General features: G+C 40.6%; 1 protein-coding gene across 1 annotated transcript in view; it reads left to right on the top strand.

The window, feature by feature from the left end:
• The window catches only part of PRKG1 (protein kinase cGMP-dependent 1), a 3,380,995-nt gene that overhangs the window by 2,018,863 nt on the left and 1,340,921 nt on the right, over nucleotides 1-21,211 (top strand). Inside the window, exon 4 of the mRNA XM_044056419.1 lies at nucleotides 4,610-4,715. Coding sequence (XP_043912354.1) covers nucleotides 4,610-4,715 — 106 coding nt within the window. The remainder of the gene's footprint in view (nucleotides 1-4,609; nucleotides 4,716-21,211) is intronic.

The following is a 21,211-nucleotide window of genomic DNA, read 5'->3' on the forward strand; positions in this document are numbered from 1 at the left end:
TCAAGCTAAATGCCAAAAAGTGCATAGTCATCCCCTTTGGAAAAAACAAAGTACCCGTGAACTACCACATATGTGGTAGTCCCCTAAATACAGAAAATGTAATAAGGGATCTGGGGACCCAAGTAGAGACTAATCTCTCCTTTGATAATCATATTGCCAAGGTGGTTAGAAAATCCTTCTATGTGGCCCACCTAATCACAAAAGGGTTTGCATCTAGAACAAAAGAGGTTATTGTGCCTCTCTACTCATCACTCATTAGACCCATCATAGAATACAACACCCCATTTGGGATGTACCTTACAAGACATCTGCAACAGCTGGAAAGACCACAAAAGTACCTCACCCAAGAGGAGTACTGGCCTCAAACAGATGCCCTATGCAACCCGACTCGAGAAACTCCAGCTGTACTCAGTTGCATACCGCTTACTCAGAGGTGAGCTCTGCCTGACATACAAGGCCATGTCCAACCCAGAATTGATGGACATGCTCCACATAAAAAAAAAATCAAATCCCAGAGAGACACATGATCTAGAGATATAAACCTCACCACAACGATAAATAGGACATACTGGAGGGATAGATAACTATCCCAGAGACTTCCCATGCTTTGGAACAGGATTCCAGTGTACATCAGGCAGAACCCCTCACTAACACTCTTCAAAGGAAACCTTGACGGGTGGATGGGAAACAGAAAATTTACTCCAGGGATCACTGCAGTGGCTCTGCTGGACAGTGGCACAGGGAACTAATCTAAGGGGGTGGTGAAAGCCAACACATTCTGGCTAGGCTTACAAATGCCCTTGGGCAGATAGCCTAGTACTTACCTATGAACCTAAATAATTTCATTGTATAAAAACTCTATATTGATGTACTGCACATGCTTAAGACATGATTGTCTCCATGACTGCACACTTCATCAGTACAGTAGAGCAGATGTTAGATTTTCAAATGTAATATCTTCCTTTTTTGATTGCACACAAGAGATGGGGCAGAAATATGTGGAAAGTTGGGGTGTTCTGCAAAATTGTGGATAGTTGTGAGAAATGGTTACAGGGAGAATGATCAATGACACTATCGGTAACAATGCTTTAAACTATTTACAATTTTTCAGAAATTCCCTATTTTCTTCTGATATTTAACCGTCCGTTTGTTAAAATATCTTTTGGATGGCAGTATGTAGAATATTCCAACAGAAAACCGGCCAATCAAGAAGACTAAAAGGACAAGCTTCCTACTATTGAGATTTACAATCAGCATCCACATTTTGGAATACTAATGACCTTTTATTGTTTAATTAGTATTCAGGCGACTAGCTTGGGAATGTGCATCTGTTGTAAAACATTACTGACCATCACCTGGACCACTCACCGCTGATGTCCTCTGAGTTTTGTTCTTGTTTCTACTGTGAGTATGATGACCAAAGACATGTTTCAATCCATTGTACATGTTTTATGGATACACACACAATTTGTCTGCGTTCACTTATCATGCCATGTTGCAGAGGCCACTTCTGTATAACATAGTGTTTCACCATGTCATAGCTAAAACAGTAAAGTGAAGTGATAAGTTCTCTTGCCCACATAAATGGCATTGTAACTAAACCCTGGTGTTGTTGCAGTGGCTGTGGTACTCTCTAGTTACACCATATTGGTATTGCACTGCTAGTTAGGTTAGTGTTATGGCCCACATAAATGGCATTGTAACTAAACCCTGGTTTTGTTGCAGTGGCTGTGGTACTCTCTAGTTACACCATATTGGTATTGCACTGCTAGTTAGGTTAGTGTTATGGCCCACATAAATGGCATTGTAGCTAAACCCTGGCTTTGTTGCAGTGGCTGTGGTGCTCTCTAGTTACACCATATTGGTATTGCACTGCTAGTTAGGTTAGTGTTATGGCCCACATAAATGGCATTGTAGCTAAACCCTGGTTTCGTTGTAGTGGCTGTGGTACTCTCTAGTTACACCGTATTGGTATTGCACTGCTAGTTAGGTTAGTGTTATGGCCAATGGGTGCAGTATTACTTTAAGCAGAATGCAGTAGGTGGAAAACATCTGGCAATCTTTGCCTTGGGTTTACTAATTGTCATCCACATCATTCACAAAGTGCCTGAAATGCCTCTCCATGACTGTGAGCACATTATTGAAATTTTGAGAGTCCTACAGTAGTGCTGTAAGTATTAATCTTCGGCAGTACATTGATAGGAATATTCAATTTTATTTATTCATTCATTTATTTTATTCCTGTGTCATACAACTTCAGTGTTTCTGGAATCAAATTAGTTTTAACTTTTCAAAACTGAAGGCATAACTCTTAGTATTGTTTCATATATTCCTTTCAGGTTAAGCCCATTATTTCAGTCATGTGTTCCAAAGTTACAGAGAACAATTCAGTTATTCATAAACATCTTTTGAAACACAAATTAAAATCCAGTATATTTTAAGCTCAATGCTAACTTGCCTAACTCAGTACATTTTTAAGAGAAAATGTTTTGAAAATAAAAGGGGTATGTTTGATACCATTGGTTTAGCATACTGAGGTCAGTAGCTAGATCTTATGGGGTTACTGAGCAATTGCAACTAGACCTATCATCGAGTATAATGCCCCCTTCGGCATGTATCTGACCAGATGTGTATACAACAGTTGGAACACCCACAAAGCTTCCTTGCAAGCAGATTCCAGGGTATAAACACATTGTCACATAGGGATAGTTTTAAAGTTCTATCCCTATACTATGTCTCCTACAGATTACTGAGAGGCAGTCTATGCCTGGCATACAAGGCATCCTCATATCTAGCTCTGATGGACAATTTGACATCCACAAAATGAACAGCATTAGAACCACTAGATCCAAGGATTTAAATTTTGCTTGTGACATAAATAAACGATGTTGGTGAGGCAGAGTTCCACATAGGATCCCCATGCTCTGGGAAAAGCCATTAGTCCATCCATGTGAAGCAGAGTCTTTCCCTAACCTTTTTTAAACATAACCTTGACTAGTCGATAAGAAATCGGAAATTAACCCCAGGTCTGGCCCCCATGTGTCTGATAAACAGAGGCAAACAATAATACCCAAACTAACATACCCCCTTCCCCACATACACATATAATGTCTGGAAGCTTCTTAACCAACATACTCCATCTATGATATATAGGGACACAACTGGGTTGAGTTGCATGGCTAGCCTTATAAAGGCCCTGATAGTGGTTAGCTTAGTATATACCTACATTTCACCATTTCCAGGCAGTGTTATACCACCAAGGCATTTCACTTGTCTATACTGGTTTCCATCTGATTGTTTCAGACCCATATTTAGTTTCAGTCTAATGTGCTTGAACATCACCTACATACTCACTGCTTGGTTTACTTAACTATATGTATCCTCCCTATAGGGAATATGGAAGGTAATATGCATACTTTGTACTTTACCAGTGATGTCTGACATTCCAGCCTTGAGAGAAATGGTACATAACAGGTTGCACTCTTGCAAAAAGTTTTAAGCATGTGTATACATATATTGACCTCCTGTTGAAACTGTGAATCCTGATATTGAAGTTCTTCACTTTGAAAACTACACTGCAGTGCCAGTCCAAAACAGCAAACACTGACACAGAGCATTGATGTGGTTTTCCAGATGGTGCATACCCATACTGCTGCTATGCTAACACTAAGACTTGTGTATCTCAGAAAAGAAGGAATAATGTGATACATATCAGTCTCTACTTTGGTGTATATTCCTTGGCATTCATATTAGCAGATTTGCAGTTCTGAAGATCACAGTTCTGGTCCTCAGAATTTCAATTGGCACCCTATAAAAGTTTAATTGTCCTGTTCCATGCTGCATCCAACATTTAAGGAGCTGTTGGATAATCTTGCTGGATGATACATATACAATGCCCGTGGTTATCCTCTGAATGTTATATTGCAGCACTCCAACTGTCTTTTATAATAAAAATATTCTAAATACTGTAACAGATGTTGGCTGTAGCACACAGGGATGTGTTCTGTCATACTACAACACAGATTTTAAGCCCAGTCTTATATAATAAGCAGCTAGAAGCATTTCTGATGCTCATATTGTCCAGAAGTCATAACAATATTTCCAGAAAATTTTATTTTTATACTGGATGTCACTCAACTACATAAGCTTTAAATCCTTAGATAATATCAGTCATTAACAAGGCAGCAGGAAAGAACAGACAAAGCAGTAGTAAGAAAGAAAAAAACAACACTAGGAGATGCCTATAATTTAAGAATTTGTTAAAATTCTAGCAGCAGTTGCTGTGAACTAGATTTTAAATTTTATCATTTACATTAATTTTTGCTATCATTTGCATATGGGTTCATTATGATGTACATCAAGTATTTATAATTTCTGATGCAGAAGAGAATAAAACCAAATATATGGTGAAACAAGTAGTAATTCATCAACATCTTAACGTTTTGTAAAAAAAAAAAAAAAAATCAACACTTTTCCTGTGAGATTAAAGTGGAACTGATAGCATGATAACATGCAATATATTAAGCTAGCTGAATGTCAGCAAGGACTCTATCTCCTGATTATATATTGCATTATAAAATAAGTCTTTCTTTTCTTTTTATGTTTACAGCTCTTGTGAACGTGAAGCTCTGGGCAATCGATAGACAATGTTTTCAAACAATAATGATGAGGACGGGGCTCATCAAGCATGCCGAGTACATGGAGTTTTTAAAAAGGTTTGCCTTTTTCTACTGTCCTCAGTCATGTGAATGAGGGTGAATATGTTTTCATGCCTGTGATGAAAGAAATGTTTTGTTTGCTAGGTCTGAACTTCACTGTACTCCCACTGATCACTACATGCCATTTCAAACACAAGGCAGCTTATGTTTTCTTTAAGTGCTGCTAAATGTAAATAAGGTTCATTTCCACGCTGGAATGCAAAATGAAGTGAAGAGCATAGCAAAAAATGTAGAAATGTTTCCCTTTCTGTGAAAAATACGGATTTAATACAATCTAGAGTGGCAAAGCCATTATAAATAGCCAGATTTGTACTTTACTTTAAAAACAAAAGCAGTGCACTTGACTACCTAAAATGGTACATTAATGACCCCATGCTTGAATAGCATAAGCATTATAAAATATATATGTTTTCTGTTGTCTTGTATACTGATGCTGTCACAGCAGAAATTAAGGTTTGATAGCCTGTCATTCTCACAGATTTAGACCTGCGTCCTATCAATTGCTATCTGAAACTGCTGTTGTGTTGCTTTTTCATGTAGTATATTGTCTTGGATAAAATCACAGACAGAGAATACCGCTTAAATAAGAGGTAGCACATCATTATTTTATTTATTATTTATTTATTTTACATTTGTTGACCGGGCTAGTCCAACTGGATATATGTCCATTTTCAGTGGAGGCCCGGGGAGAAAAGCTCCAACACAGATGAAAAAACATCAACATAACATAAGAACAATATATTTGTAATACTAGAACACAATTGTAAACAACTTGTAGAGTATCCTTATAAGACTAAAGAGCATTACAAATAAAGACTTTGAGATCAGATACTTAACATCGATTAAAAAGGAAAGAATAATATACATTAACTGGAAGTATGTATATAGAGTGATGAGCAAGCAGTTTAAGATACAATTCTTTGGTGGTGTAGTTAAGAGCAGGATTAAGTTGATATAAGAGCAAGATTAATCTGATACAGCAGGATTACGATGATACAGATGCTGAAGCCTCATACATACTGTTGACAGCTAAGACAGCAGGTTAAAACTCTGAGTTGGTTATATAGAAAGACTCAGTAAGTACAGAGTTGGTTAGCTAACTGCACATAAGCTGTAAGGTTAATGAGAGGTACTGGCAGTGCAGTACTACTGGGAACAGTGAAGGTGTGAGTAGTAGGCAGCAGCTATTTAGTCTGGGTTGGTGCAAGAGCAAAGCCAGCGAGTCTTGAGGTATGTTATATGTTGATTTTTGAAAAGCAGTGTAGAGGAGAGGGAGGTTAGTTCACTAGGGAGCTGGTTTCAGGTTTTCCCTACAGTGCTGGAGAATAGAGATTCCCCAGCCCTGTTATTAGATTTTGGAGTGGATACTAGAAGTTTCCTTGATGAGCGTAGGGTTTTAAGATTATTGTAGGGGGTGATGAGGGTAGTTAGTATAGGAGTATTTCTAGGATGATGAAGGGTCTTATGGGCAGAAATAAGTTGGTGAAAGAGAAGCTGATTAAGTAGTTCCAGCCATCCTAGCTGTTTGAGATTGTGACAGTGGTGGGTTCTAAATAAGGATCCAGTGGCAAATCTGGCAATGTTATTGTAGAAGGTATTAAGCTTGTTTACGTTTTTTTTTCGATAGGTTGGTATAAATGGGAGAGGCGTAGAGAAGGGTAGAGATAAGATGGGTATGGGCAATAGTAGTTCTAGCTTTTGGAGTAAGAAACTGTTTTAGTCTACAGAGGGAGCCTAGTTTTCTGTTCACTGGCTTTATTGTAGTATTAATATGGGTGTCAAAGGTGAGGTTGTGGTCTATAGTTACCTCTAAGTGTTTGGTGGTAGGGTCCGGAGATATGACATGCCATTATTTAATGTTACTGTGAGGTGGAGGGGGGAGGACTTTTGTGTAGGAGTAAAGAACAATAGTTTGGTTTTTTTGGGGGTTTAGGAGGAGGCAGCATTGGAGGAACCAATTCTCAACTGTGTTAAATGTTGCTTGGGTGAGGGACTGCAGTTCAGATATGGATGAAGCGGAGCATATTAATGTTGACTCATCTGCATATTGTATACAGGTGGCTTGTGGAGTATTCATGTTTAGATCATCGATAAAGAGTGAAAATAGGAGAGGGCCCAAGATGGAGCCTTGAGGTAACAGGAAGAAGGGTGGATAGGTTATTCTCCCAAAGTACTGCTTATTTTCTGTTTTCTAAACAGGAGTTGAACCATTTTAGTGCCTGAGTATCAAGACAGAGGGACTTAAGTATACTCAGAAGTACCTGGTGGTTTATCATATCGATGGCTTTTGAGAGGTCGATAAAGAGAGCAGAAGTAAGAGTATTGTTATTGCGATGTTTGTTGAGACAGTCCAAAAAGGATAAGATGGCAGTGGTGGTGCTGTGGAATGGCCTGAAACCATGTTGACAGTTTGCTAGTATGTTATTTTGTAGTAGGTGGTCTAATAGCTGGTGGTGGATACATTTCTCCATGATTTTTGCTAGAGGGGAGAGTAAGGCTATTGGGTGAGTTCAGTTGAGCTACTGCCCTTATGAAGAGGGATGATATGGGAGATTTTCCAGACTGATGGGATGGTGCCTTCAGTAATTGTACTTTTTATTAGAATGGAGATAGGATATGCTATTGCTTTAGCAGCAATTTGTGGATATTCAGCAGGTAGCAGATCAGCAGAGGGGGTGGATGGTTTAAGTTTTCCAAGGAGACGGCAAATGAGGGAAGTGGGTACTGGTTGTAGATGAAATGAGGGAAGAGAGGTAATTGTAGTGGGAGTCAGGCTAGTATTTACAGGGAGGGGTAGTGAGCTGGCTAAAGAGTGAACAGTTTCACTAAAGAAGGTATTAAAGGTGTCTACAATATGCTTAGGATTGCTGTGGGAGGTACCTGATGGGGTAGGTGTTTTGGAGCATCCTGGTTGTACTAGTTTATTAATACCCGACCAACACTTTTGGGAATTGTACTGATGTTTATGCTGGAGATGAAGGTAAAAGTTTTTCTTGTCAAGGAGTATAGATTTCTTGGTAGCATTTCTAATGTGTTTAAAGTTATGATGGTCTGTTGGGTTTCTGGTAGTTCTCCATTTGGCCCATGTTCTATTTCTCAGTCTGATTTTTTTTTGTCTAGTGGCTTTAGTAAGCCATGGTGCAGTTTTTGTCCTATTTCTGATTTAACGAATAGGGGCGTGGGAGTCCAGGATTTGTAAGAATTTGGTGTTGAAGTATAACACTGCGTCCTTAAGTTGGAGGTATTTTAGGGGAGACCAGTCACAAGCCCTAAGTTCAGTTTGGAAGCTATCTGGATTAAAGTACTTATTGGTCCAAGTAGTTCTATAAAAGGTTGGGTTGGGAATGTTAGTTCTTTGCCTAATTATGTAGGTGAGTGAGTGGTCACTGATGTCCTCAGGAATGGTAACTGTTTTATATGTATTGGGATGAATGTTAACAAGGATCCAGTCTAAGGTGCTTTCTTTGTGGTTAGGTTTATGTGTTCTGGTTGGAGAAGTAATAGTATGGGAGAAACCAGATAGATTAATATGGGTAGTTGGCTTAGCTGCACTACAGCTAATCCAGTCAATGTTAAAGTCACCCAGCACTATGGATTCCTGTGGTAAGTTAGTGGAAAGCCGGCTAAGGATATTTTCAAGGGTATTAATGTTGTTTCCAGGAGGGAGGTAAGAGCAAATTATATAAATGGCTTTACAGGCATTGATTTGAAGTTTGTCAATGAGTAATTCAGCATTACTGTCATTGGGTGGATGTGTATCAAGTGAGCTAACTTGTAGCCATGATTTATGTAATTTTGCTACTCTGCCACCTTTTTTAGTTTTGCAGTCAATTCTAAGTATATTGTATCCAGGTGGGGTGATTTCATTGCCCTGAGTTGAAGGTTTTAGCCAAGTATCTGCGAGACATAGGATGTCAAAGGAATATACATCTAAAAGAGCATGAAGTTGGGCTACTTTATTGTTTATGCTACGAATGTTGAGATGAGCTATATAGAGAGAGTTAGATGGTCCAGATGGGATGTGAAAGGTAGAGGGAGATGGACTGTGGGGGTCTGTGGCATTGATATTGTTTGGGCCAGGGTTGGGATGAATGTCACCTTCTAATAGAGGGTGCAGTTGAAGTTTATGTATGAACTTTAGGATAGTAGAGTAAAAGTGTAGAGATTTCCTGGATGGAAGATAATAGATGTGGGCTAGTCTGTGGTACTTAGGAAGTAAGTAGGAGGATGTAGATGTGATATTTAAGTGGTTGTTGGTGGATGCATGAGTTGTAGGAAGAGCTTGTAGAAAGGGATGGTGCAAGTCAGTGAAGGTGAGATGCTCATAGGTGGTTAAGAAATAGGATGCAATCAGAAAAGGTAGAATAGTGTGACACATTATTAGTTTCCTGTGGTTAGACATTTGTACTCTAGTCATTGTCAGGAGTCTAATATAGGTTTTAGAAGAGGAGGAAGAAAGACGGGATGATAGGAGTAGATGCAGTGAAGGAAGATGTGAATGCCTATCTGGTGTATTGGCACTTTAAAGAGTAATAGCTAGTTACATTCTGTTAGAGTAGAGAGTTGGTGAGGTGTAGAGATTGCTTGGATGTTAGGGTTGGGGTGTGGCTTATGGAGGTATGAGGTCAGCTGCACTGGGGGTGGTTGGGGGAATGGAGTGAGCCTGCAGGGCAAACAGAGAGGTAGACCCAAGAAAGAGAAATGAGGAGCTACCAAAACAATCAGTTACACAGTTGCTAATGCTTTCTGGAGAGTACAGGTAAGTGTAGGTTCCAATGTACCTTAGGACAAGAGCACATGGAGAGAAGAGCACAGTAAGGATAGCAGACACTTGAGACTTAACCATTCAATTAGGGAATAATATTAGTGGGATAGCAACGTAGAGCTGGAGAAATGCTTGGGCAACACACCTGAAAACTAGTATTCTAGTATGGCCTTATGCTGCCACCTGCTGGTGTAGTTCACACAATGCACCTGCTCTGCTATGCGAGGGCTGGGAGATGGGGAACAATACGACTGTAGTAGCTAACTGGTATGCTCGCCGAATTACATATCTATCAAACAGTTAATGTAAAGTACAGCATTATTATATTATTATTATAAATTATTATACATTATTATACATTTTATTTAAAGTACATAAAGGTTATAATATTATTATGGCAGCTACTAAGTAGGGCAGTACCAGCTCGAATGTCACACTGATGGGGGAAGGGATGTGAATTTAACATGTGTACCAATAACACTTTATTGTAGAGCACAATAAACCACTCCCATGCCTGATAAAAAGTATATATATATTTAGAAAACTTGTGAGGAAATTATTACTCTAGTTTTGTTGTACTTGGCTTGCTTGTCTGTGTACTTAATAAAGGATTTTCGACTTGCTTGAATTACTTTTGAATACTTAGTAATGCTGTACAATTATATATTTTCTATTATTACTTTTTGTTTTGTTTTGACTTAATATGAGTTTACGTTCACTACTTCTACTACTAGTGTCTGATCTGATTAATATACAGTGATTAACTAGAAATATATGGATTGAAAATCTTCCACACAGAGAAGTTTCTTACACTGTTTTGTTTTTTTGGAAATATTCATGCAATTCAGAAACTGTCATTTGAAGACCAGCATGTGAAGGTCAGAATAAAACAGAAAGAGAAACTTGAAACAACCGTTCAAGGTTGAAATCCATCTGCCTAGCTACTGCAACAACATTCTATAGTTACAAACGATTAGAGCAGGCAGGTGGTGATGTCAGGCAATGTAATATCAGTCCAAATTATAGGCACAAACATATTCTGGAAACACTTAGAACAAGTCAACAACATATATCAGTAGTAGGCAGTCCTTTATCAAGTCCATTCACTTATCCTGTATGGATGAGAAACACTGTCTTTTTGGTGCTGAATTATTACTTTTTTGATAGTTATGTGATTAATCCATGCATAGCCTATATTATTCACTTTGCTAAGCATTCATCCCTTAGCCAATAATATTTTCCATTGGCAGATATTATACAGAAGCAAAGGTGGGGGAAGGAATTGCTCTGTTTAAGATCCATGAACTGCAGCTTGAATACTTTGCAGCTTTTTTTTATTTCTTTTTTTTTAGAATGCTACCTGTTGTTTGTAATCCTAACTTTCTTTGCAAATAATCATGACATTTTCTTTGTAATTAATCATGTAATTTTCTTTGTAATTAATCTTGTAATTTTTCTTTGTAATTAATCATGTAATTAAACTTTGTATTGTGGAGCTTTTCTCCCCGGGCCTCCACTAAAAATGGGCTCCCCAGGCCCAGTGGACCTCCCCGGTCATCAAACTGGAATAAATAAATAAATAAATACTTAGGTTTACCACTCCCCATGTAACTAAAAGTGACTCCATAGACCAGGTCCACCACTCTTTTTAAAATTTCTAGATTTCCTCCTCCTACATTTTAGTATCCTAGAAAATATGAAGTTCAGCACCATAATAATATTTCTTTATCTCTGGTTTGATCTTCTTTCATATTGCTTTAGAGTTTAGGGTACAACAAAACAAATGGGACACAGAGATCAAACTAAGCATGCATATTGGAATTAGGTTCATAAGTAGGTACTAAGCTATTGGCCCAAGGGCTTAAGTAAGCCTAGCCAACAAGGTTTTCTGGCTTACGCCATGCAAGAAAGTTATTTTCCTGTGCCCCTGTCGAGCAGAGCCACAGATGTGATCCCTGGGGTATATTTCCTATTTCTCATCCACTCATCAAGATTTTTCTTGAAGAGTGCTAATGAGGAACTTTGCTTGACATAGATGGGTCGCTTGTTCCAGAGTATGGGAAGTATCTGGGACAGGAATCTATCCCTCCAGCATGTCCTGTTTATTGTGGTGACAAGGTTTAGATCCCTAGAGCGTGTAGCTCAGAGAGATTGGGATTTCTTTAGGTGTAGCATGTCCAACAGCTCTGGGTATGACATAGCTTTATATGTTAGGCAGAGATCACCTTCGAGTAGGCAATGTGCTGTGGAGTAAAGATGGAGATGTTCATCGTGTTATACTGCTGCAGTCATCACACTTGGGTTATCCTGCTGTCAGGCGGTCCCGCAGTCGGCTGAATCCCAAAGTCTTGGACCAGCGTCGGTTGTCGTCGCTTCTTCCCTGTCGTCAGTGCAACAGAGGGATAAAAGAGGCAGCCAACGCCATTTTCTTCAGTCTTTCTTGCCACGCGGTGCCCGAAGCAGAAGCAGTTCACAAGTGCCGGTCGGCTAGCTCCTGAGATTTTCAAATCAAATTTCAACCCGAAGTCTTCTCTAAAGCTAAGTACCCCATTGGGGAAACTTTTCTTGCCTCAGACCGATGTCAGACAAAGTTAATAATTGCATTTCTTGTGGGAAGCAAATACCTCAAAAGGATTTTCATTCTTATTGTATTCCTTGCCTAGGCCCAGACCACGACGTCTCTGGTTGTCGGTTTTGTGTTAGGTTCAACAAACGTACAATCAAGCGTCGGGCAGATTTCGCCCGACATTATTTTGGCAGAAAATTTAATTATAGCATGTCGTCGGAACAACCAACATCAGCAATGATTAAAAAACGCAAGGATAAGGACAGGCAACCAAGGCCAAGACCAGATACCGAGGCCTCAGCAAGGCCTACCGCTGGTTCTCCAGTTTTCAGCGAGGCGCCTATGCAGCCCCTAACTACCGCTGATTTAGAAATTGTGATGGCCTCCCAAACCGAATCAGCTGGGCCTCAGGAGCCGGTTCCATCTCACCCCTCAGACGCCAACCCTGACGGTGATCCGGAGATTTTGGACAGGCCTTCGGTTTCTGAAGGTGTCTTCAAACCGACAACTATCTCTTTTAAGTCTTATGCTAAACTTAAAACCCCCTTAAAAGTTAGGAAACCGGGTCCACAGTTCCCCCCACGGGCCCCTATGCCTAAAAAACAGATGCTTAAGATGGCTGAGGATTTAATTACCCTTATCAGGGGTTCACAACCCCCTCCTGATAAAAGGCCTAGACTGGAGAAAGATTATCCTTCCTCTGACCAAGCATCCATTTCCTCAGCTAACTCTGAGGACCAGGATTATTCCTTCCCTCCTTATGAAGACTCAGATGCTGAAGAGTCCATTTCCTCTGTGTCCCCCCCCTGAAGACTACTCTTTTGGGGAAACTTTACACACCATGAGGGAACACTTCCACTGGGAAGGCCAAGATTACTCTGACTCTAAGAAAAGACTCAGTGAGTTCCTTCTTCTCCCACAGCATAGACCCCTGGCAATTACTCCAGTTTTAGACATTTTGGATGATGTTTACACCGAATCTAGTTTAAACCCAGATTCCTTACCTCCTGCACCAGCTAAACCAGGCAGATACTACCGAGTTCCTGATTCTCATAAGTTTCTATATAAAAGCCCTGTTGCAGACCCCGAAACCATTTCCCAGGGTCCCAAAGGGGTTAAGGCCTCTACTGCTAAGAATCCACTACCTTCTGAAAGAGATTCCAGAGCATTAGAAAGATGGGGGAAGAAAGTGTATATGTCTGCCACTTTGGCCATGAGGGCCTTAAACTGCCAATTCCACATGCTAAAATACCAGCAGTACTTGATTACACAGTTAAAGCAGAAAATGATCCCTCAGACAGATCAACCTGATTTCAAAGAGATGCAGGATTTGCTGCATGCAGCAGAACAGGTGTGAAAGCATACCTTACAGTGTGGTTTTGATTCATTGGAAGCCTCATGTAGAGCAGCTGTCACAGGATCTGTAATACATAGACATGCTTGGCTAAAAGAGCAAGCCTTACCAGAACATGTCAAAGCAAAGTTATTGGATGCTCCATTGCAGAAAGATGTGTTATTTGGTGTCAAAGCAGAGGAAGTTTTAAAGAAAATGGAAGAAAAGGCAAAATCTGTGCAGACAGTTAAAGATTTTTTACAGGTACAACCTCCTCGTTTCAGCAGAAACTGGCCATCAAAAAACTGGTCCTTTCCTGCATCAGACAGACCCCAAAGGGGTAGGTACAGACATCCAAGGGGCAGAGGCCAGCCACAAGGTTCTTTCAGGCCTAGACAATGGCAAACAACAACTCAAAGAGGTGGAGACAAAAGATCTAAACCCTCCAGGAAACAAACACAATGACTTCCCTCTTCGGCTGCCAAGCAAAATTGCCCTGGCAGCATCTTTGGGAGGAAAACTAGCTCTATTTCCACAAAATTGGCACATCATAACAAAGGACAAATGGGTTCTGGATGTTATTACCCAAGGCTACAGATTTCATTTTCACACTTTACCACGGATGAGAGGCATGCCAAATCTGCCTCCAAATCAATGGGCAGAGGCACAAATGCAAATTTCAGCTCTCATGGATATGAAAGCAATTCAAAAGGTACCTACAAAGGAGCAAGGTCAAGGTTTTTACTCAAGACTATTTCTAGTACCAAGAAAGGACAATGCCTGGAGACCCATTTTAGACCTCTCAATTCTAAACACATACCTGGAGGTACCCAAATTCAAAATGCTCACACTACAGCAGCTTCTTCCCATGCTGGGCAAGGAGTCTTGGCTGGTAATGTTGGACCTCAAAGAGGCATACCTGCATGTCCCTATCAGACAAGATTGCAGAAGATACCTCAGATTTTTGGCAGGTACAACGCATTATCAATTCTCTGCATTGCCCTTTGGCTTATCTACTGTGCCCAGAGTATTTACGAAATGCTTGGCATCAGTAATTGCATACTGCAGACAACGAGGAATACAAATTTATCCATATCTGGATGACTGCCTGATGCAAGCGGACAGCAAGGCCATTCTATTACAGCATCTGGCATTTGTAACAAAGCTGCTAAGTTGCCTAGGGTACATAGTAAACAATAAGTCAAAGCTAATACCCTCACAAGATATAATATTCCTGGGTGCCAGCTTAAATACAATGGCCCAGATGGCTTATCTCACGCCAGACAAACAAAAACAACTGACTCAATACTTCAAAAAGATGGCAACTTTTACCCAGCTCACTGCAAGGAAAATCCTGCAGGCATTGGGGTTCATGGCATCCTGCATTCAACTAATTCCACATGCAAGGCTGCACATGAGGAAATTACAATGGTACCTGAAAAGTGTATGGACTCAACACAGGCACAGCCTTGAAACAAGTATACCTCTCATTCCCTGCCTTCAAAAAGAGTTCCTATGGTGGGCTCAAGCATGTCAAATAAACAAGGGTCTTCCTTTTGTCTTACCTCCAGCAAACCAAACTATGACAACAGATTCTTCAGACTACACCTGGGGAGCACACATGGCAGGACAGTGCATACAGGGCAAATGGTCTGCAAAACAAATGCATCTACACATCAACCAAAAGGAGATGCTAGCTGTGCAAAATGCAGTGACAGCCTTCAAGGACCTCTTGCATCCAGGACAACTACTAATAAGGACAGACAACACCACAGTTATGTGGTTCATAAACAAACAGGGAGTAACACACTCCTACCCTTTCTGCAGACAGGCAATGACCTTGTGGAACACAGCATTGACTTACCAATTACAACTGCAAGCACAATTCCTGCCAGGAAAGGAAAACATATTGGCAGACAAATTAAGCAGAAATTTGGCAGATCCTCACGAGTGGAAACTACACCCACAAGTATTTTCAATGCTAACTCAAAGGTGGGGACACCCAGACATAGATCTATTTGCCTCCCCCAACAATTGCCACCTACAGCAATTTTGCACAAGGACTTATCATTCCCTAGCCTGGAAAGTGGATGCCCTATCATTCAGTTGGACAGCATTGACAGTCTATGCCTTCCCACCACTACCTCTCTTGACCAAGGTATTACTGAAAGTCAGATCAGAGAGACCACAAATGATCCTCATTGCTCCGGACTGGCCACATCAGCACTGGTACCCATTACTAAGGACCTTGACTCACAGCCCTCCATGGATCTTACCTCAATTCCCACTCCTGTTGACTCAGCAAAACTCTCAGATCCTTCACAGTCAGCTCAGGACTTTAAATGTAGCTGCATGGAGAATACCTTGAATTATCAATCAACACTTCTCTCAAAGGACGTCCTGAATGTCATTTTAGAGGCCAGGAGGCCCAGCACCAGAAAAACTTTCTCAGACAAATGGAAAAGATTTTGTGCTTGGAACCAGGCTAAAGGCCAAAATCCTTGGATACCAAACATTCCTCAAATACTGCAATACTTAACTGAGATGCTACACAAAGGCCTTTCTTTCTCATCCATTAAGATCCATGCTTCAGCCATTTCAGCTCAATATAATATGGATCGTCCCATATTCTCACACCCTTTACTAAGGCAGTTTCTCAGAGGGGCTAAGAATATAAGACCCCCCAGAAAACCCCCAACGCCAGCTTGGGACCTCAACTTCGTTTTAGAAAAATTAACACTGCCTCCTTTCGAACCAGCCTTCTCAGCAGAACTACAATACTTGTCATGGAAAACAGCTCTGTTGCTGGCTATCACTTCAGCACGCAGGGTCTCACAACTACAGGCACTTATGGCAGTGGAACCTTTCATCATTTTCCATCAGGACAGAGTCTCTTTACGAACTAACCCCTACCTTTATGCCAAAGGTAGTATCCAGTGTGGCTTTGAATAAGACCATTCATTTACCCACCTTTTATCTAAACCCCCAGAATAAAGGAGAAAGACTCCTTCACTCTTTGGACATTCACAGACAGCTACGTTACTATTTGGATAAGACAAAGACCTTCAGAAAAATGGACCAACTCTTTGTATCCTATGCTGCAGGTTCACAAGGAAAGGCTATTTCAAAACAGACCATCTCCAAATGGATAGCACATTGTATCTGCTTTTGCTACTCGCACCATGGGAAAGCAGTGCCTGTTAATATTAGGTCCCATTCTACCAGGGCTACAGCAATCTCAGCAGCCTTTCTCAAGGGGGTTCCAACCAAGGACATTCTGGAGGCAGCTACTTGGAGTTCAGTGCACACCTTTACCAAGCACTGCCACCTTCCATTATACTCAAAAACCAGAGCTGGTTTTGCCACTGCAGTTCTGCAGGGCATCCTAGCTTTACCTAACCCAGTTTAGTACCAGCCACCCATCCATAGCTTTGGGATTCAACCCAAGTGTGATGACTGCAGCAGTATAACATGATGAACATACAACAGTTTTGTACCTACCATAAATGTAGATGCTCGAGTGTATATACTGCTGCAGTCCAGGTTACCCTCCCACCATCCCCTCTACATACCAGGGTGTTACTTATAACTCCATGTACATCAATCTATTGGATGCATGTCTATATGGTGTATTTGCTAACAGGTAGTACTATTGTTTATCTACTAAGGTATTTTTGCATAGTTATTTGTATTGCCTTCCTAGTTGGGGGCACCTGACATCTGGGACAAGAAAAACTGAAGAAATTGGCGTCGGTTGCCTCTTTTATCTGACTGTCACACTGGCGTCAGGGAAGAAGCGACGACAACCGACGCCGGACCAAGACTTTGGGATTCGGCCGACTGCAGGACCGCCTGATGGCAGGATAAAACCAAGTGTGATGACTGCAGCAGTATATACACTCGAACATCTACATTTATGGTAGGTACAAAACTGTACTTTTTTTGAGATAGTCAGTGCAGGGCATCTGTTTGAGGCCAGTAGTCCTTTTTGTGAGGTACTTTTGTGGACTTTCCAGCTGCTGCAGATGTCTTATTAGGTACATTCCAAAAGGGGTATTGTACTCTATAATTGGTCCATTGAGTGTCGAGTAGAGGGGAACAATGACAATCCTTTTGTGATGAGGTGTGCCATGTAGAAGGATTTCCTGACTACTGTGGCGATGTGATTATCAAAGGAGAGACTACTGTCCACCAGGTTCCCAAGGTCTCTTATCACACATTCCACATTAAGTAGACTACCACCTATGTGGTAGTTCATGGGTACAGAGTTTTTACCAAAGGGGATGACAATGCACTCTTTGGCATTGAGCTTGAGGCCATGGCTCTGACACCAGGCATCTGTCTCAGTGACACCCTTCTGTACGATGTCCACATCATTTGGGGACTCAACTTTGGCTCCTAGTTTGCAGTCACCTGTGAACTTCATTAGCCAAAGGCCTTCTGTGTTAGTCTGTACTTCAGAAAAGTAGATACCAAACAGGAGAGGTCCCAGGACAGAACCCTGCGGTACTCCACTTGTCACTGGTTTAAAGTCAGATTTGGAGTCTGCACCTATTACAGTGTGGGTTTTGTCAGTGAGCCAGTTGGTAACCCATCTTGTGACGTAGGGATTTATACCTAGTTCAGTGAGTTTAGCTATAATTCCAGAATGGGGGATGGTATTGAAAGCCTTGGCGAGGTCAAGATAGGTTGTGTGAACCACCTTACCCTCGTCTACGGCTTTGGTGACTGCCTTCAACGAACTCGATCAGGTTCAGGAGGTATGACCTGCCTTTCACAAACCCAAACTGGGTGGGGTCCAGAGTTTGGAGGTTACCAATATCGTCATTTATGAGTAACACGATGATAATTTCCATGGCCTTACAGACCAGGCTTGACCAGCTAATAGGGTGATAGTTCCTGGGATCAGTGGTGGCTCCCCATTTGTGGAGTTGGATAACTGTTGCTGTGTGCCATTCAATGGGCACAAAGCCTGATATGAGACTATGATTGAACATGGTGTTTATGTGGGGAGCCAGTTTGTTCTGAAGTTCGTGTAAAACACAGCCTGGGATGTTGCCCGGTCCCATGGATGCTGTGATTTTGGTTTAGAGAGTGCAGCTTTTACCTGTGTAGTTGTGATTGGGTCCTTTAGGGGGTGAGAGGGGGGGTAAAGTTAACACTGAACCTATCTGCCAGGATGTTGGCAATATCAGTTGGTTCTGTAATTTTCATGCCATTGTGCTGTAACTCGGAGCAGATCTGTGTGTTGCCATTGAAATTCTTGACATAGCTATAGAATGCTTTGTGATTGTCCTTAGAATCAGTGGCAATTTTGTTTTCGCAGCTAACTTTGGAGGATCTTATAAGAGATCTTAGCTTCTTACTGAGGCTGACGTGTCAGTTTGACAGTTTACATGCCAAAATAGCCAACAGTAATCTCTTTTGCTAAGCATTTTCAGACTTTTTGCATAGATGTTATTTTTCTTGACTTTTTTTTTTTTTTGAGAAGATCTGTAGTCTGCTAAAATTTATTTTATTTTATTTTACATTTGTTTACCGGGCTAGTCCAACTGGATATATGTCCATTTTCAGTGGAGGCCCGGGGAGAAAAGCTCCACTACAAACTACTAAACAATGTCAAGATATACATAATCTACAAAAATACAGAGAAAAAAAAACATATGTAATAACTTTTAAACAGGTTGTATTAACTTTTGAGTAAAATCAAAAACCTAGGATGGAGAAGAGAAAGAAAGGATAAGAATATTAAATACTTCATTAGAGTATGAAGAAGAGAAGAAAGAGAATGGGTGTTAAGGAGTCGGATAATGATGCAAAAAAGAGAGCTAACCTGGGTTATGACAAGAGCATAGCCAATGCATATTTAGGAAGAATTTTAGTTTAGTTTGAAATTGGGAGAGTGATGTTAGGGATGTAAGTTCCTGTGGTAACTTGTTCCATATTTTGCCAACTGAGTTGGAAAATGTGGAGTCACCTGCTGAGTTTTTGGATCGGGATGTTTGGACCAGTATTTTGTTGGTGGGGCGTAGATGCCTCAGATTGTTATAGGGTGTTATGAGGGTGGAGAGTATTGGGGTGTTTTCAGGGTGATGTAGGGCATTATGGGCAATAGTGAGTTGATAGTATTGTATGAGGTGTGGTAGTTCCATCCAGCCAAGCTTTTTGAGATTTAAACAATGATGAGTTCTATATGGAGAGGCAGTTGCAAATCTGGCAATATTATTATATGAAGAGGTAAGTTTGCTAAGATTATGTTTAGAGAGATTTGTGTATATGGAGGAAGCATATAAAAGGGTTGAGATTAAGTGAGTTCTGGCTATGGTAGTTTTGGCTTCAGGAGTAAGAAAAGATTTGATTCTATAGAGAGAGCCTAGTTTTCTGTTGGTCGATTTTATTGTAAGATTAATATGATTGTCAAATTTTAATTGATTGTCAATAGTGATACCCAAGAGTTTTGTTCTTTGGTCAGGAGAGATAATGGTCCCATTATCAGATATTAGCGTGAAATGGATAGAGGTAGACAAGTGGGTGGGTGAAAAAAGCAAGAGTTTGGTTTTCTTGGGGTTAAGGAGAAGGCAATGATTAGAGAACCATTGTTCTATAGTTGAGAAGGTTTTTTGTGTGAGAGAGTGAAGTTCTGACTGTGTAGAGGCTGCACAAATGATGGTAGTATCATCTGCATATTGAATACAAGTTGATTGTGGAGTAGCTAGATGAAGTTCATTAATGAAAATGGAAAACAAGAGTGGACCTAAAATAGAGCCCTGAGGGACTCCTATAGTGGTGGGGAGGAGATCAGAGAGTTGGTTGTCCCATAGAACTGCTTGTTTGCGGTTGTCTAGGTAAGATGTGAACCAGCATAAGGCAAGATTATCTAGAGAAAGATTTTAAAGCGATGGAGAAGAAGCTGGTGATTTACCATGTCAAAGGCTTTGGACAGGTCTCGAAGAATGCTGAAGAAGGAGTATTATTATTACGGTTTTGTTAATTGAGTCAATGAAGGATAGTAAGGCTGTACTAGTACTATGGTATGGTCGAAACCCATGTTGGCAATTAGCCAGGAGTTTGTGGTCTAGTAGGTGATTTAGTAACTGTTTGTGGACACACTTCTCCATAATTTTTCCAAGTGGAGATAGTAGTGCAATTGGTAGTTAGAATACTCAGTAGAGTCACCTCCTTTAAAAAGAGGGATAATATAAGAGATTTTCCAGACTGATGGAATTGTACTTTCTTTTATTGTCCTATTAATGAGTATAGAGATGGGGTATGCTAAGGCTTTTGCACCTAGTTGGAGGTATTCAGCTGGTAATTGGTCAGCAGAGGGGGTTGTAGGTTTTAGTTTATAAAGTAAGGACAGTATTTGAGAGGTAGGTATGGGTTGAAGGTGAAATGGGGGGGGAATAGAGCTAGGTGTAAATAGTTTGGAGGTATCAGGATTTTGTTGATTAGCTAGGTTTAGTATGGCTGAAGTGAAGAAAGTGTTGAAGGCATTGGCTGTTTGTAAGGGGGAGTTGGGGTCAGAGCCAGAAGTGTTTGGTGTGGCAACTTTACCAGGGGATAATAGTTTATTGATAGAGGACCAAAATGTATGTGGTTGGTGGGGTGAAGATTGCTGAAGCTGGGTATAAAAATTCTTTTTATCTTGTATGATGGCTTTCTTTGTCATATTTCTCTGTTGTCTAAAAGTGACATTATCAGTTAGGCTTTTTGTAGTTCGCCATTTAGCCCAGACCTTGTTCCTATTTAAGATAAGTTTCTCAGTGTTATTTGAGAGCCATTGGGCTGTTTTAGATTTGACATGCATAGAGCGCATTGGGGCATGGTGT

Source organism: Protopterus annectens, chromosome 14.part0 (genome assembly GCF_019279795.1).
Source record: "Protopterus annectens isolate FY-2018-M chromosome 14.part0, PAN1.0, whole genome shotgun sequence".
NCBI lineage: Eukaryota > Metazoa > Chordata > Ceratodontiformes > Protopteridae > Protopterus > Protopterus annectens.